Below are 17,492 nucleotides of genomic sequence, written 5' to 3' on the forward strand. Positions count from 1 at the left end.
GTTTTCCTTTTCAAACTAAACAACCAGGGATGATTTCATTTAATGTCTGGAAGGATTTCTTTGGACCAAAAAGGGTTTTTTATCTCTCAAATTATGACCATTTCACAATAAATCCTTTAAACCAGTGTTTTATGTAGGAGATTATAAAGGAATAAATTCTTGTTGCTTTTGCTATTGTAGCTATTGTCTACATTTTTATTTATTATACAGAAGCTTTAAAGTTGACAAATTGGTTAGAGGCTTCATTATTTAACCCAAGCTATTGTTAACACCTCAATTATGCTAGTTTATGTTATGTTATGTTGTTTTCACATTTCAGTAAGGCTTCACAACTTTGAACTAATCACAAAACGAGTCAACTAAAACACTTATAAAATGTATTCAGTGATGTTGGGGTATTTCTGTCAGCTCCATTGTGTTGTTGTGACTGTTTTGTGTGTGTACATATTTCAGTGGGTGGGAAGGCAGGTCTGGGGGACACATTTTGCACCCTTGGTGTGAAACATTGCTGGGACTGGAACGGTCAGCCAGGGGTGGACAGTAAATTTCAACCCGGTGTAAAACAGCAAGGCTTCAAAAAAAAAAAAAAGAACAAATAACTCGAGGAATTAAGCAAAATTGTTTTCTTGGAGTAATAGTCCAAATATGATTTTAGTGGAATCATGATTTTCAACAGTTGTACATGTTTCTTGATATCCAACTGTGATAAAATGATGACTGACAAAACTTACTCATACGTAATGTCCAATAAGACAGCACCAATGTCAAATTTAAGTCCAAGACAATATGGATAGTAAGATTTTAACTTAATTGAGAATATTCCAGTCCTTAGAGCCCCTGATAAGCTTGTTGGACAGATGAACTGGGTGTTTTTCACACCTCAGGCAGAGTAAACACATCTTCCTACTACCGGTACTTGCTCACACTTTTGTGCTGCCATGTTTTTACAAGTCCTCCAGTCACACAGCTGCCTGTGACATGGGAATGAACATGTACTGCTCCCTGTGACCTGTCTTAAAAAAATTATTGGGCTTCAAGTAAATACTTGAATCCTCTAGTTAAAACTAAAACTTAGAGGCATTAAAGCAAAACCATTGCACTCTTGAAACAGCCCTTCCCTCTTCTAAAAACAATAAAAAACAAATACTTCAGTATTCAGGATTTCATTATTTCAATTTTATGACAGTGCTCCTTGGTTTTAACATTTAAAATATCAATAAACCTATTAAATCATTTTTAATTTACCCCTGACATGCTGATCATGGTGTATTTACAACAGCGGATTGATATACTTTTTTTTTTTCAAAATTTAGTAACATATGTCAAAGGAGATTTTCTTAAATACCAGTAATTCAAGATTTCTGAAAAGAGCTTTGGCAAAAACCAAGATGAGACTCCAATTACTACTGTCAAAGCATACAGTGCTCCATAATATCTAATGTGGGAGTTGTTTGAATTCATACTTAACTCCACCTTAGTCCGTTTATGTGGGATTGTGGTTCTCAACACTTTTATGTCACGAGTCACATAATTATTGGATTTTTCAGATGTGACCATACTGAGACATTTTAAAGCAGTAGCAGATACAGAGGTTTTGTGTTTGTGTTTTTTCTTGAAGAGAAAAGTTATCCTTTATGACAGGTTGAATTATTTCTAAGCTTCTTTTTCAGAAACTTTTTATTTGATATTTTTTTCATTTAATTCCAGAAAAGTAAAAGAGAACTATTCCTGAGAAGCGACCCAAGACTAAACAAATAACATTCAGCAAAAAGTTGAGCAGAGCAGTGTAGTGTTAGTAGCTTTGTTTGTTAAAATATATTTAATACTTTTTTACTCGTCAGAAGAAATTTAACTAACAGGGCATCCCTATGCAAAAACATGTGTTTATTGCTTCAGTGCTGAACTGTCATTTGGCATTTTTGTTAACTCAGTTGTATAAAATGTTAAGAAAATTAAACCCATGATGTAACAATCCTTATGATTGTTTTATTGCATCTTTGATTAACAAAAAGGCTGAATTACATCACTTTCATTGAAGTCAATATGGATATTGAATATCCATCCATCCATCCATCCATCCATGTGACAAATAAACTGACTCATACTTAGACCCAAACTATATAAAGGTAATGTTTCAAAATCACGTTCTATAATCCTATTAACAGCATGACTAAAGTATTTTTAATTAGATGCCAAAGAAATCATAGCTTATTGGCATAGCAAAGAATAACACAGAAATGCCCCTCCCCCACCTGTTGCAAACTGTTGGTTAGATGACTAAAGAAGGTTGCTACATTTTCTCCTTACTTAGACAAATTCAGCTGGTGATGAAAACCCATAACCAATCATGGTGCTGAAACTTTCAGTCCATCTATTGTAGCAATTAAAAAAACTTAGATGAAATGTTTTGACAGCCAGTGCAAACAAAAAAAGTTACCAAAGAGTCTTAAAATTGTTAGCTTCCAAAATTAAAAATTTTAGTCACATGAAACTACAAATCCTCTTCTGATTTTACCAGAATGTCTACAGATGGGCTTTTTATTTAACTTCACAGGAATTAAAACATTGCCCTGCGACAGACTGGCGACCTGTCCAGGGCGTACCCCGCCTCCCGCCTGGAATGTAGCTGGAGATGGGCACCAGCAACCCTCCCGACCCCATTAGGGACAAGGGTGAACAGACAATGGATGGATGGATGGATGGATGGAATTAAAACAATGCATTTTAAAAGGCACCCATTTCCTAAAATGATTAAGACTGATGTGCATAATCTGTATTTATCTGCAGACTTGAGACATAAAATGACCAAATATGTCCTGAAATAAAAATAGTACGTAGTTAAAAAGTGAAAAGCATGAAATTAAACATACAAAAAAATTTTTTAAAGGCTCCCTCTGAGAATTTTATTAAACAGCTTTGGCGCCTGGATTTTAATCTCAAAACAGTTTGTGTTTCCAGCTCAATATAACAGTCAAGTCATGTTTGGTTACTTTTTGTTCTTCTTATGACAAACAAAATCATACAAATCAAGCAGTTGAAACAAGACAAACATTTAAATACAATTAATAAGCATCACAACAACAAAAAAAGCAATAGATCTAAAAGGCAATGTGACATCTCTCAAAGCTTGTTACGACACTGAACACAAATCGATAAGGGTGCACCGATAAATTGGCCTTAATGTCTTGGATTTTGGTTATGAAACCAATCTTATCAACCTCTGCAAAAGTCTGAAAATCAGCTACTGTCTTGTTTTGCTCAGTCATGAGAGAGGACTGACAGGTGACCGTTACCAATCCCGCATTGGTAACACGCATCACCCTACTGTTGCCAACTGAGAGACTTGCTATATTTAGTGATTTATCAGACAAAAGAAAATCTGAATCATCAGGCCAGGCTTTTGAAATATCAGTGATTGGCCAGAAAACTGCAATCAGTGCACTCCAACAAAATTAGGATCACAGAGTAAAACAATCTCAACTGACATTCACAATCTTTCTTTGGTTTTGATTCATTTTCCACATTTTTAAACAGAATCTAGCTGTGGGGTGAAACTTTGACAATAATCATGTTTCACTTCTATTAAATGACAACATAAAAACTATACTTTAAAAAACTACTGTGGTAATTCTTTTACATTTTGCTTGTTAACAAAAAGTTATTCAAGTTTGAGGATTCTATTTGAGCAGTCAGGAAAAAAACTATTGAATCCAGTTAATAGGAAAAAAAACAACTTTATGTGCTTATGACCAAATGCAAGGTGGCACTTGGAAAATGTCCATGCCCATGGAAGATCAAGATGACTATTAAGTGGTGGTCGCCACAGAGCCTTTTCTCTCACTAAAGAAGCTCCTTAGAAGCATCACTTGACCAACACCGATGACGAACAATAGAACAGTTTCTCCGATTGACCAGTATGTCACCCGCTCGAACAGGTGTTCTGCCTTTGTGCGGTCCTGGGCTTCTCTTAGCCTGTACCATGTCTGCGAGTCAGCCACCACCTTCAAGACCTCATGAATGGCAACACAGGACGACTCCAACTGAAAGCAGGACATGGAAATAAGGATCAGAATAATAAAAAGAATACATTCACTATAGGAAATTGCCTATACAGCAATATTAAGGCAATTTCTAAAACTCTTAAGATATACATGTTCCTGCAATGCAGGAAAAGATCAAAAATAAAGACTGGTCTCTGACTGAAAATAAAAATATGAATTCTTACTCTTAAGATTTGAGAAATCTAAACTTAAGTCAAAGCCAGCAAAAATGACACCCAATGATTTCCAATTTTGATATTGGATATTTTATCCCTAAATAAAGAACTTACAAATGAAGCCCAAAAGACAAACTTATACTGTGTTCTTTTGTGTGCTGCAATTGTTAAATAGTGATGCCCAAATCTTCATGAAACCTGCAATGATTTAACACTCAGAGTTGTATAAAACTCAGTTTCTACTAATATGTTGGAGTGTTTTGAAATAATAATAAACTCCTTTAACAGTACAGTATCACCATAAAAGCAATGGAAGAAAGTCTTAAAATACTATTGAAATACATCAAAATAACTTTGTCTCCACCTAGTGGAGTTCTTCTGAAGTGTTCCACTGCTGAACCCGGTCTGTTTTAACCCAGGTGCTGCATAAGCCATCAAATCAAAGATGATCAAAGTGTTTTGAACAGCAGTCATAGTATTTAACATGCCACTGAACAGATTGTTAATAGAGCAAATAGAGACTTCATGTGTTTACCATAGTTTGAAAAATGTATATAGTATAAATTGTGCAAGGTAAATTTAATAATACTTATTTATTTTGAGTTCATTAAATTGACTCTTATTTTTTCTAGCCCCAGTGATCTGTGACTCAGTCCTATAAAAAATGTAAATATTAGTCTTCTGGGTTAGTTTCCAAGCACCAAGATCCCCAGACCTACCTGAGTCAACGCTGTGCTCCTGCTCATTTTCTCTAGGAGAGGTTGCTCCTCTCCGTGCCGGAAGTCCATGTACACAATTTTATGTGTGAAAGTGGAAAACTCATTGCTGAAGCAGACCTTGTAGACTCCCTCCATGGCTGTGGTGTGAGAGAAGCTGTCATACTGCTTTTTCCTTTCATTGTACAGGACGTTGTTTTGGGGATCAGTGACAAAGCAGTCCACATCATAGTTGCCCCCTGAAATAACCTGAAACACAAATATGTAAACATTGGTTTACAAAACCTATCAATGATAAGATATTTACAGTGCTGCCAGACCTAGTTCGCTTGGGTACATCAACTAGAATAGTTCTCTGCTCCGGTAATAAAACAAAAAGCTGTGACCATTAAGCAACAAAGCAAGGGCGTTGCTGCACCAGAGTCATGTAGGGCTGGTGTCTTGTATGATTACGATGCATCCCTTCTCCAAAACAGCTGACTCAAATAGCCGAATCTCCTCCTAAGGATGTCATGAAGTTCTGCAGGAGCTCCATGAGGGCCCATTCGTTTGATTCAGGTGTGAACCAGGGAAACAAAACAAAAAACATACATGACACCAGTTCTTCAGGAATGAGTCTGGCCTATTTTTCCCCATTTTAAAAGATAATCCAAAAGTCTGTTATTTGGAAGTAAAATACAAGGAAAGACAGCATGTGAAGAGCGTACATTGTGAAGCCAGTAAAAGCACAGAACATTTAGGAAATGTTCAAAAGTACATGCCCAAACAAGGAAAATCAAAGTTTATATAGAGAGAATTTGGGGTCTAGACTTTTTTTATTCAATGGCCCGTTCCAGTTCATGTTAGAAACGCCCCTGCCCGTAACATATGTTTGCAACACTCAATAATAATGCAGATAATATTTTAATACCTTTTTTTTTTTACTTTTTGAAATACAAGAAGGTCGAGAGGTAACTCACTTGGAAGTCTATGTCAAACTTCACATCTTTGTATAACTCCTCGTAGAAGCACTGCTTATCGTTGTCAGGGAGTTCAAACGTGAGCTCCGTCCCAAAAACCAAAGCCACATGCAGCAGAAAGCAGCTTAGTCCCAGCCTGAGCATGGCGAAAATTTAATTAAAGCGCAGAAAACTAAAGAAGTGCTGTTTGCAAATGACGGTGACAGAGGAGAAGCTCTGACGTGGCGCCACCTCGAAGAACTTCCGGGAACCGGTTTGCTTATTTACTTATTTTTGTTGTTTGTTTTATTTTAAAAATGAACTTTGTTAAGTAATTCTTAACAAAACTTTATAAAGAATAAATCTTTTGAGAGATAAATTAAAACCTTTAGTCGATAACACAACTCCCAAATTTGACAGCATTTTCACGGCTCACTTTTCAAAATAAAAGCATAATATTGCCCGATTGAACTCTTCTAAATTATTAAATTCAAACAAGCATTAAACTTACATAGGTGCAAACACATCCATTTGTTTGTAAATTGATAATATAATTGGAATCCAGTGATAAGCAACAATAGTTAAAATAAAAAAAGTGATTTGAGTTTATTTTTAAACAGCAATAACTACAATCTTTTAGTTTAGCTTATTTTGCTTATTTCAAACATTCACATTCAAACACATTGATACTTACTTGTTTGAAAAGGAGAAGTAGAAACTCTTGATCCTACCTAATTTTTTATGTCTTATTTTACAAATATTAACAAAGTGTTAGCCATTTTTCTTTTTCCTGTTTTCTAATTGCGCAACAGCAATAGCAATTGGTTTGACTTTCGTTTTATATTTAAAAATATCAACTCACCAGCAGAAAGTAGCGAAAGTAGCGAAAACTCTATGGCTCCATGGACTGTTCGCTTCAGCTTTGCCACCCCTCACAACTTTGATGAGCAGAGCAGAAACAGCGCCTTCTGCAGTCACACGATGATGTTGGTCCCATAATTAGATTCCTATCTTGGAACATGGAGGAAAAAACCACTACAACAGATGCGGGGAAAAAAACAAACAACAACAATAACAAAAAAGAAGTTATTGATTGTTATTTCAAAATGTAAAATGTGAAATTTAAATATGTGCCGTTTGTTGCATAAAAAACGGGGACATTTTTCAGCTTGATTATATTTTTCTTGATATTTAATGTTTAAAAACACAAAATCTCTTGCTTGAAGAAACAAAAAAATGTCCATATTTTAAGATCCAATTCTGCTACCATTATAGTTTGTCAATCTAGGAGTCTCTGTTTGTCCTGCACACACTGACTTATTTCATACGAAAATGTCCAGTGCAAATATGGGGCAGCTTTGAATGGGCTAAATGTAGAGCAAAGTGTGTCAGAGTGAGTTGCGTCCAGAAACACAAACAAGACTGCAGCATTTTGTAGAGAAAACAATTTGGGGAACAATTTCTGTTTTTACAGCATTATTAAGAATCAAATGCAATCATTAATACAAATGTATACCGCATCTCACAATAACCTCTGGAGACATAGGACCAGAGAGAAACAACCTAGCATGTTTGTGGAAATATGTGGTGATTTTAATCTAACCTCACTTTTTTCAATAATTCCAATTTATTAACAGTTTTTCAGGTTTTCTGACAGAACACCCCCCCCCCCCCCAAAAAAAAAAAAAAAGTTTTGATTTGTTTTATGCAAATTGATACATCTCCAAAGCAAGACCTGCTCTGGGCAAATCAGATCACAATCTTACTTTTCTTTTATCTGAATATAAACCCCTTGATCAGATTATGCACTACAATGGTTTCAGAACTTCAACCACAAGGAACATTTCAGCCAAAGTGAGATGATACAGAGCTATTTATTTAAAGTTTCACACAGTTCAGGAAACATAAGGATAGTAGAATTGTTCTTTTTACATACTGTAATATCCATGCTTTATTCTAGGTAAAGTGCACAAATTCTTTGAAAATATTACACCTGCCCCAATCACACAAACTAAAAACATTTACTTTTACATTTCTGAGTGTCTCCTATAAGGTTGCAGTCAGGTGCATGTTTATGATGACAATGTGCTTTGTTTTGTTGTGTCAAAAATTGTTATTTTATTTTTAATATTAAAAATATGGAGAGAAAACTAAACAAATTGAACATTTATCCGTCCATCTAAAAATCATCTTAAATTTGAATGCAGACAGGATTAACACAGCTTAAGTTGTACAGATATGGTCATATTTCTGTTTATAAATTGTAGTAGTATTTTTGTCTTCCTCTGCTACTTCACAGTTACAAGGCATAAATACTTTTGCACTAAAAAATAATCCCATATTATTTGGAGTCTTATTCTGAAAATCCCATCCAAACGCTCTCAGCGCCCTTTTTCCCGTTTATAAGTACTCATTATGTAATACCCTAGATAGTTCAATGCGAAGTAAGAGCACTGTGATAAAGAAGGGGAAACCGCAACTTTTTTATGGTTTGACATAATTCGCTTCCAGAGAATTTAAAGTTAATGTTAAAAAATTGTTTTAAGTTCAAGTTTGCATCCGTTGTAATTTTCCGGGTTCTTGAATTATGCAGAACTACACAGAGGTTCTGAAGGACTTCGTAGAGAAGCATAGTACGGGTCTCACAGTCGCTGCTGTTGCAGGTAAGTCTTTTTCAAATGTTTTTTAGGACGTGTTTTGAAACATTTGGTGATTTCTAAACATTTTAAAGCAGAAAGGGCATCTGTGCAGAATGCACACTATGGAGGTCTAATGTCAACGTAAATAGTACTTTGGACCCACAATAGTTCATGCCCCTCTAGTCTATCATGACAGAGACAATCATTGTAATCTTATTACAGTTGTTATCAAAAAAGTGAAATATCTACTTGGATGAGTGTAGTAATTTATCACTAATTAAAACATACCAAACCACATGCAATTCTATAGTCTTTTGTTAACGCTTTCCCCCCTTCTGATAGGAATAGGGATTCTAGGTTTGCGAAGATGGATGGCAGGAGGGGTTTGTCGGAGCAAGGCCAGGCTGGATGGCAAAACAGTCCTGATTACAGGAGCAAACACTGGGATTGGGAAAGTGACAGCCATGGATATGGCTCAGAGAGGTGAGATGTTCTGTGGAGAGGAGGAAGGGTTTTTGGGTTTATTTGTTTTCTTTTACTACACAAAAAGGATAGATGGAAATCACAATATTTTTGGCAGGGTTACAGAGTTAGTTAATATCTTACCTGCAGCAATAACTTACTTGGCCTCTTGATTTTGTATAATTTCAGCTCAGCTGGACCCAGACTAAAGATAACAGCAAGTCCAGGAGGAGCTAGGACTCCACCTAATCTCAAAAAGCATCATAAGAGATTATTCAAATGCTATTTTGTGAACCTTTTAGCTGTATTCACATCTATATTGGATAGGTATTTGGACAGAAAACATATACTGATAAAAACACCATGAAACAATAAGAGTAACTTTCTGACATAAAAGTAAAGCTGCATAAACTGAAAATATGTCTATCTTGTCATACATCATTGTCATACATTATTAGATTAATAAAGAATGGCAGTGTCTCCTACCTCCATCCATGCAGCTGATCCTCAGCTGCTCTGGAACCATCCGATGCAAATGTAAGGTGAGTTAGGTGGTCTCTAACTCTAGTCCTTGAATTGTGCAACCTTGAAATGGGGCCCTTCTTATTCTAAATCAAATGGCTGACTTATCTTTTAAGCCTGTCATCAATTTCTGTAGAGGAGGAGCAACAAGTAATTTATTTGATTCAAGTTTAGCTTTACAGTCTCAAAAAAGAGTAATATACATGGGTTTTTTTGCAACCAGGATTATCTTTTCATGTATACAACCTGTAAGTAAGGAAACAGTGCAGTACTCTTGTTCAGCCAACTGGATAGCTGGATAGCGGCGCAGAGCCGCAGGTGAAGGGCCAGTATTGCATTATTCTAGGCTCCATGCACACAGTATAATCTGGTTAGTCTAGCAATTGTTTCTGCATCTCACTGAAGAGCCTTTAAAGTACTGAAAAATACACAGAAGTTTTGAAATCAACCAACTGATTAAAGTATTTGATATACTTTCTCATTAGTAACTATCATATCAGGTAATACTCATAATTCTGCAAAAATAGTGGGAGTGCAAGCACACAAACCTATCTATAGCTGAGTGTTGCTATTAAATAATTTTATTACGTTTTTTGCCAAGGTGCCAGAGTGATCATGGCCTGCAGAGACATTCCCAAAGCCTACAGTGCAGCAGATGAAATTCGTCAAAAAACTGGGAACAATAACCTTTTGGTAAAGAAACTGGACCTCGCATCACTGAAGTCTGTCAGGGAGCTATCTAAATACGTCCAAGAGAACGAGAAGCGCCTGGACATCCTTATTAACAATGCAGGTCTGTGGCACTTCTGAGTTTGTTCTTCCTTCAGCAGACACACTGTTTAGAAGGCACAATAAATGGTTTTGCTGGTAGTTTAGTTTCATAAATTGTATTGTTGTTTTTCTTATCACCAAGGTATTATGATGTGTCCTAAGTGGAAGACAGAAGATGGTTTTGAAATGCAGATTGGTGTCAACCACTTGGGACATTTTCTCCTCACCAATTCTCTTCTTGACCTGTTGAAGAAATCAGCTCCAAGTCGTGTTGTGGTTGTTGCAAGCGTTGCACACGTTACAGGTGAAATGGTATTATTATTACTATGGAGCTTTACTGAGCTATTTTCTGCATATACTATAATTCACTGAACCAAAAAACTTGCATATTGCAGGTCGCATTCATTTCGATGACATTAACCTAGATAGAAACTACGATAATTTGGTAAGCTATCGGCAAAGCAAGCTGGCAAACATTCTCTTTGCCAAGGAATTGGCTGCAAGACTGCAAGGTACACATACAGTGCCTCCCTGTTTCACAGAGCATTGTGAAAACACATTAATTGTTTTCTCATGTTGTGACTAACACTTTATATGACGGGTTCTTTTTAGGCACCGGTGTGACAGTGTACAGTCTTCACCCTGGATTGATTCGCACTGAGTTAGGTCGCCACCTGTTCCCTCACTGGTCTTGGTGGAAGAGAATGATAGCCTCAGTCCTGATGATGATTGTTAAAAGTCCCTGGGAAGGAGCCCAAACCAGTATCTACTGTGCTGTGGAGGAGAGTCTGGCAAACGAGAGCGGCCTCTACTATAGGCAAGTGCAAGTGAACATGGATTTTGATAACAGTAACTTTTGGGGAAATCTGCTTTAACTTAGTTGAATATCTTTTTAGCCACAACTTTTGTTTCTGTCTTTTTGCACTGTAAAAAGAAGGATACAATTCTGCTTACATTGTCTTATTTTTTTTTTCCTTTATTTTTTCCCCTGTACAGCGACTGTGCTCGCAAAAAGCCTGCAGCTCCAGCTCTTGATGACGCTGCTGCCAAAAAGTTGTGGGACCTCAGTGCCTCCATGGTTGGTCTTTCCTAAACATGGCCTCCTCACTTCAGTAACCACTTCCTTCCAGTGGAGTTGGTAACCCCGTTTACATGGGAGTACAAAGAGCTTCAATTTAATATAATTGTTTAATCACTAATGGGTATTTGCATTAATTAAGATTTTTCACATGCTTGTTTTTCAAAACACATAGATGCTTCCAGCACAATTATTTGCACTATTTACTCTTATTCCAGTGAAGTAACACTTGCCATAAAGAGGTGCTAAGCTTTATTTTTATATCACAAACAATTTATATACGCATGATTTGTTTTTTCTTTAATTGTACTAGAGGTATAAGAATACATGTGTTCTTGACAAACTGTGACAGTCTGATGTTTTCACACAGATTTATCAGTTACAGGCCATCACAGGTCTTGTGGACAAGAGGATGGACATAAGGCTTTTTTGTGATCTGTTTAGTACCAATAGAAAACATTAGTGAACAAAAAATGTTAGTTAAAGCAGTTCAAGCGTTAGACATGTGGCTGTTTCAATCAAACATCCACATCAAAGCTAGTCTCCTCAAATGGCTATAGGCGACAAATTAAAACAGCAAAAAAGTATAAAAAAGCAGCAGAACAAAAATCGACCATTGTTCCACAGATTAGAGATGGATAGTTCTGTGAACTACTTTCGGAAGAGTTTGTAAGGCAGTAAATTGTTATCACCAGATTTCTTCCTTCCAAGTTTAAAATGTTCTGGTCACTGGAGAGTCCTGCAGCAACAAAGCAAAGCTCAACTAGCTTTTCCATTCCATAAATATCCATGTTACTCACCTGTTTTGCTAATGTTATATCACGTCAGAAGAAACCATTGCACACATTAAAGCTGTTTGATTAACAAGGTAAGGGTATGTAAGTAAAGGACACTGATATAGTTTAAGAAGCAAAAGATTTTAACAATACAGAAGTTTGGAGACTTATTTTATGTAATCAAAAATATTTTATTTTATTTTTTTGTGATAAAGCCACAGTGAGCACCACCTAGTTCATATAATGGAAACAAGAACAGTCATTTATGAATATATGAATGAAGAACTTTACCCAATATTTTAGGGTATTTATCATGATGACTCTAAAAAGCATTTGAAAATGTGTCAGTCTGAAATCTTGCATAAGCACCTGATATGAAAAATGCCATTTTACGCCACAAATTCCATTAAATCCTGCTACTATGGTGCTACAGTGCATGATATTTGCACATTTTAAGATAAATGTGTGATTTAGTTATGCCTCCGTAGAAACATCAGTGGAAAATAACTTGAAACAGTGACAGCCCTGTGTTTGCAAAATAAAGCTAGCAATTATGCCTTATCTTTCCATATACTTTTACGCCCCTATTTGTCACTTAAATGTTCTAATTAACCCATTATTTAGATGAGTGTGGTGATTTCACAAAGCAATATTATTAACAATGTAAATTCACAGCAAAGCTACAGATTTTCAAGAATACACAAGAAACAATTAAGGCTTTGAAACCTTTATTGATGGTATTTTACAAAAGAAGACAACTTTTAGTTTTATGTTCAGTTCTATGTCCGCTCAAGAAGTAAAAAAAAGTGAAGCAAGAGGTTTTCTGTAAAGGAAATGGCTCTTGACCCGTGACGACAGCATTTGGAGGATTGTTGCACTTTAGAAGAGATGAGATCCTGAGAATGTAAACGTCTCTGGGGCGCAGAACAGATTGGAAGAAGAAATACAACCAGGAGGATTGCATAACTCACCCTAACATGAGATAATTGCGATGCTAGGATAAGGCTGTTTTTTTATTCCTTTAATATAAAGATTTTCTGTGTGTGGTAATGGAACCTGAGCTCATAAGGTGCAAAGTGTACAATATGAAGCCACCGGTAGTGTAACATTCTCACTAATAAAAGTCCAAAGAAAAGAGGCATTTTTGTGTCAGTTTGTAGATCACAAATGTAAAGACATTCTCAGTTTTTGTCAAAATCATGTATTGGAATCAGCCTATTCTAATTTTGTTTCATGTTTTTAAACTGAATCCTAAATTATATCATATATATTTGGGTATTTAAACAAAGAAGAATTAAGTTCAAATGTTCAAATAAAAATGAAAGAAATGTTTGGAAGAATTATTAATCTGATAACTAGTGCTTTATTTTGAAAGTAATGATTTTTCTGACTCAGATATGCAGTTAGACTAGCTAATTGCATATTTGAATGTTGCTGCAGTTCATACATAGCAATTTGTATAAAGCAAGACTATTTGTATGTGATCTCTTTCTCTCTTTGTGTATTGGTTTTAATTCTACTGTTACTTAAATATGGAAATTACTCACGTTGGCCGATTGGTGTCAATGCAGCAATGCAGTATAATTACTCACCTAATCCTGCATTCCACTTCTGCCTATGATTTCCGTGACAAAGAGTTGTGTCGGCCATGCTGCATCATGTCAGGGTGTTAGCTTTCTGGCTTGTAAATTTCATGCTCAGAAATCTATCAGTTGAGCTCCTTGAAATCATTTTGAAATTTCCCCGAAGACTGATTTAGACACAAAGTGTTTAAATGCATACACATTTAAATTATTAACTGTAAAAGTTAGCATCTTGATTTGCCTTTATTCATTACGCAGTGGTTTTAAATGAATAATCCATAAATGGCTCCACAAGCTAAGATGGCTTTCCAGAACCAGCAACCTGAAGATAATGTCAGGCACATGCCCTTATCAGTTCTCCGTCCAACGGATACAGAATATATAGCTGGGCTGGAAAAGTGATAAGGAGATGTGAGTGACCACAGCACAACAGCATCTGTTTCTCTATGTCATAGTGACATGAAGGGTCTGTTGTCTCTAGGATGAAAGGAGTTAAAACTTCAAAGTTTTCAATAGTCCAACCACAGGTTTTCCAAAATCCACCTTCCCTGTCGTCCAAGCCCCAACCTTGAGAGGGGAATTTCTTCAGAGTAGATGAGAGATGGTGTGCTGCTTCCACATTTCAGCCAATAGAGACAGAAACCGTCCCTGCCGGTCCCTCAGATCCTCGCATGACAAAGAACTGGCTCATCTCTAACCAGTCAAAGTTGCGTCCAACCGCAGCAGTCCTTCTGTTTGCCTGCTGACAAACTTTGGAGACACACCCCATTAATGAGTTTTATTTCTGCAGAGCCCCGCCTGGCTCCCAGACATCTCTCTATTGTCATTGGTTCCCAGTTAGAACTCACCATACCTGCCCCCTGGCATTTGTGCACTTGAGCCAAAATGTTCTCACAAATGTCAGTCACAGGGCAGAGCAGCCAGTGGGATGTGAGAAACCAGGTTCAGTGGGTGTTTCCCACAGGTGTGGCCAAGCAGCACATTCCAGTGTGAACATACCTGTCACCTCCACTGGTGTTCAGATGATCCTAGAAAGTAAGGCTCATTATTGATCATGTGCTCTCCTTTTTCCTTGCTCTTGGGGCGTGCACAGAAGGAAGAGGAGGAAATTACTCCAATTTCACCTGCACATATAGGCACTCTTTTCAATTCCCTCCTGCTACCTTTTTTATTGTTACGCCATTCCAACATGTTCGTTGGGGATAAAAGAAACATGTCTCATATAAACACAATGTTTTCAGTGTTCCCAGGAAGTTGCTTTCCAGATAATAAGAACCATGTTTCAGCTTTTACATGTGTGCCCATGTAAGTGCAATATGTTGAGCATAGGGAGCTTGTGGGTTTCTAGGAAATCCCGTTGAATCTGTATCCACCCTGACATGTGGCGTCAGTTAGCATAGGTGCAGGCAGTGGCATGTGCTGTCCCCCCCACAGCAGGGAACTTCAGATTATCTTCGCCTGCTTTCTGCCTCTGGAGTTCATAAAGCCGTACAGAGAATGTGTATGAAGTGAAGATTTGTGTTGTCTGCCCCTCTGGTATGCAGGTGTCTGTCTTGACCTCCCTAATCCAGTTGATTTTTTGCTGTCTTTTTCTTGCTCCACCTTATCGCCCCTCCATGTCTGAGTTTGTCTCTTTTTCTGACCGAGAACAAACGTGAACAGTGTTTGCCTCAGGCAGGTGTGGGAATGCAGGTTTGCTGCCTTCGTTGAATTTAAAAGGAACAGAGTGTATAAGCCCAATGCCGTGACTACCTGTAGACGAGTCTGTGCCTGCGTTGAGCTGAGTCAGATCAACCACAGTGATGAAGGCCCTACGTTCACTACAGCCATTCACTCTGTACAGCTGAACTGTAAAAAAAAAAGAAGAAAGTATTTGCTCTCTTTTATATATATTATCTTCAGTTGTCGATTTGTTTGTCACACTTTATTGTTTCAGACAATCAAACTCTTTTAATATCAGACAAAAATAACCTGAGTGGATATAAAATACATTTTTTTCAATCATAAATTAATTGCCTTACAACTATAATAACAATCTGTTCCACCCTTAGGAACAGCAGCTAACATAAAACAATTTTTTATTACCTATAATATTGTGTTGAAGCAGTCCCAGACACTCCCATTACAACCACCATGTTTGATTTTTCTATTGTGCTGTGCTACTTTTATGCCATGTAACAGGATGCATAACTCTCAAAATGTTCCTCTTTATGATGTAAACACCATGTCATGATATACGAGATAGTAAGAGATAGATAATCTGTGAAAAAAATTATGTATGTATGTATATTTATCTTTGAGCCTAAATATTTCTTAATCCTAAAAATATATATTTTAAAGGGGTTGCATTATGCAAAACTCACATTTCATACATTTTTGTGCTCCTATAAACAGCCTGAGCACTTAAAAAAACACTTAGGTGGTTGTGACAAAAAGTTAATTAGCCATTTCAAAATCCTTTATAATGTAATGTCACAAGTCAGCAGGTACTGCCCGTCACCTAGCAACCCCAGCAAAGCCCAGCGTGTTACCTAGTAACCCAGGCTGAGCTCCATGTTGTCTTGTCAGCTGGTTTTCCTGGTGTATGCATCATACAATGGCTGCTGGAAAAGAGAAGTGTTTTATTCTTGACTTACCAGAAACTATTTGCTGTGTTTTTGTTGATTGTGCAGGACGCTCTTCTTCTGCTTTTCAGAGATACACAGTTGTATAATTGCACATCTGTCCCCAGCCATTTTCATGTGTGAGTGTAAATGTTGAGCTGGGGGGAGTGGCCGGCAGTAGCTTATTTAGATTTAAAGTGACAAGAGGCCTTAAACAGCTCATTCTGATAAGAGCTCAAATAGGCATATTTGAGCAGACAAAAATCTCATTATCTAGGAATGATTTTATGGTAATAAATATGTTTTGCATAACCCATAGACATATCCTACCCTGTTCAAGGAAGCACAATAGGTGACCTTTACGAAATATTCTAAATCCTAAACAATTTATGAATTTACCTCTAGGATTGATTTGGAAGTTATGAGACTGATTAATTTCTTACGTTGGTAAAGTCTAGTGCAACTGTCTCCATCTATAAGCATTTGTTTTGTTACTGTAGGATTAAAAAAACACTGGGAATCACATTAACTGTGCCGAGCAAATGCAACAAAACATAGCACTCTGTTGTCAGCACAATGGGGATATTGGCAGTAGACACATTAAGTTTGTTGATATGCAATACAAAATAGAGTGAACTCAGGAGTGGTTCCAGGGGAACACCTTTGGATACATTAAGATAAATTTCTTGACATTCTCAATTTTCTTGGAAAGATGTTATATAACCACCCAGCAGCATGTTTTGAGGCCGTGATACTGATAAGCATTGGCTTTTACTTTACACAGTCCACTGTGTCAAAGGCTCTGTAACGGTGAATAAAAAAGGGCTGAGCTGTGCCGCCTGTTATCTAGAGCCTCAATAAAATTCTTTACTATATTTAAATTTGATGTTGTACTCTGCCTTTTGTCAAAAGCAAGGTGACATTTTGATAAGAAGAGTCTCATACTCATTTGTGGTCTAAAACCATAACGAGGGCAAGCATTTTGGATCTGTAGTGAAATCTGCATTGTCATTTCTTTAAATAATGGTAGAACAAAAGAAGATTTCAGTGTAAAAGGTTAATGAAAGGCTCACAATTTGTAGGTGTTGAAACATAAACTAATTTCAACTGGCTCCAAGTTGTCAGGACAAGCAGGGTTTTGTCTAGTAATTTTTTAATTAAAACTGAATGAGCTTGTCACAGAACAAA

General features: G+C 36.8%; 2 protein-coding genes across 2 annotated transcripts; one reads left to right on the forward strand and one right to left on the reverse strand.

Annotated features, from left to right (window-relative positions):
* Positions 1–2,981: 2,981 nt before the first annotated feature.
* tmed3 (transmembrane p24 trafficking protein 3) lies at positions 2,982–6,125 on the reverse strand. Its single transcript, XM_028014453.1, has 3 exons — positions 5,892–6,125; positions 4,936–5,181; positions 2,982–4,040 (listed from the first exon to the last, which is right to left on the reverse strand). Exons 1-3 carry the CDS (start codon positions 6,033–6,035, stop codon positions 3,807–3,809), a joined length of 624 nt encoding a protein of 207 aa, XP_027870254.1. The 5' UTR covers positions 6,036–6,125; the 3' UTR covers positions 2,982–3,806.
* Positions 6,126–8,273: 2,148 nt separating this feature from the next.
* On the forward strand, positions 8,274–17,185 carry LOC114142894 (retinol dehydrogenase 13). Its single transcript, XM_028014452.1, has 7 exons — positions 8,274–8,533; positions 8,852–8,992; positions 10,095–10,286; positions 10,407–10,568; positions 10,660–10,776; positions 10,877–11,081; positions 11,261–17,185. The coding sequence occupies exons 1-7, from the start codon at positions 8,458–8,460 to the stop codon at positions 11,355–11,357; spliced, it is 990 nt and encodes a 329-aa protein (XP_027870253.1). The 5' UTR covers positions 8,274–8,457; the 3' UTR covers positions 11,358–17,185.
* Positions 17,186–17,492: the final 307 nt, after the last annotated feature.

The sequence above is a fragment of the Xiphophorus couchianus genome, chromosome 4 (genome assembly GCF_001444195.1).
Source record: "Xiphophorus couchianus chromosome 4, X_couchianus-1.0, whole genome shotgun sequence".
Taxonomy (NCBI): domain Eukaryota; kingdom Metazoa; phylum Chordata; class Actinopteri; order Cyprinodontiformes; family Poeciliidae; genus Xiphophorus; species Xiphophorus couchianus.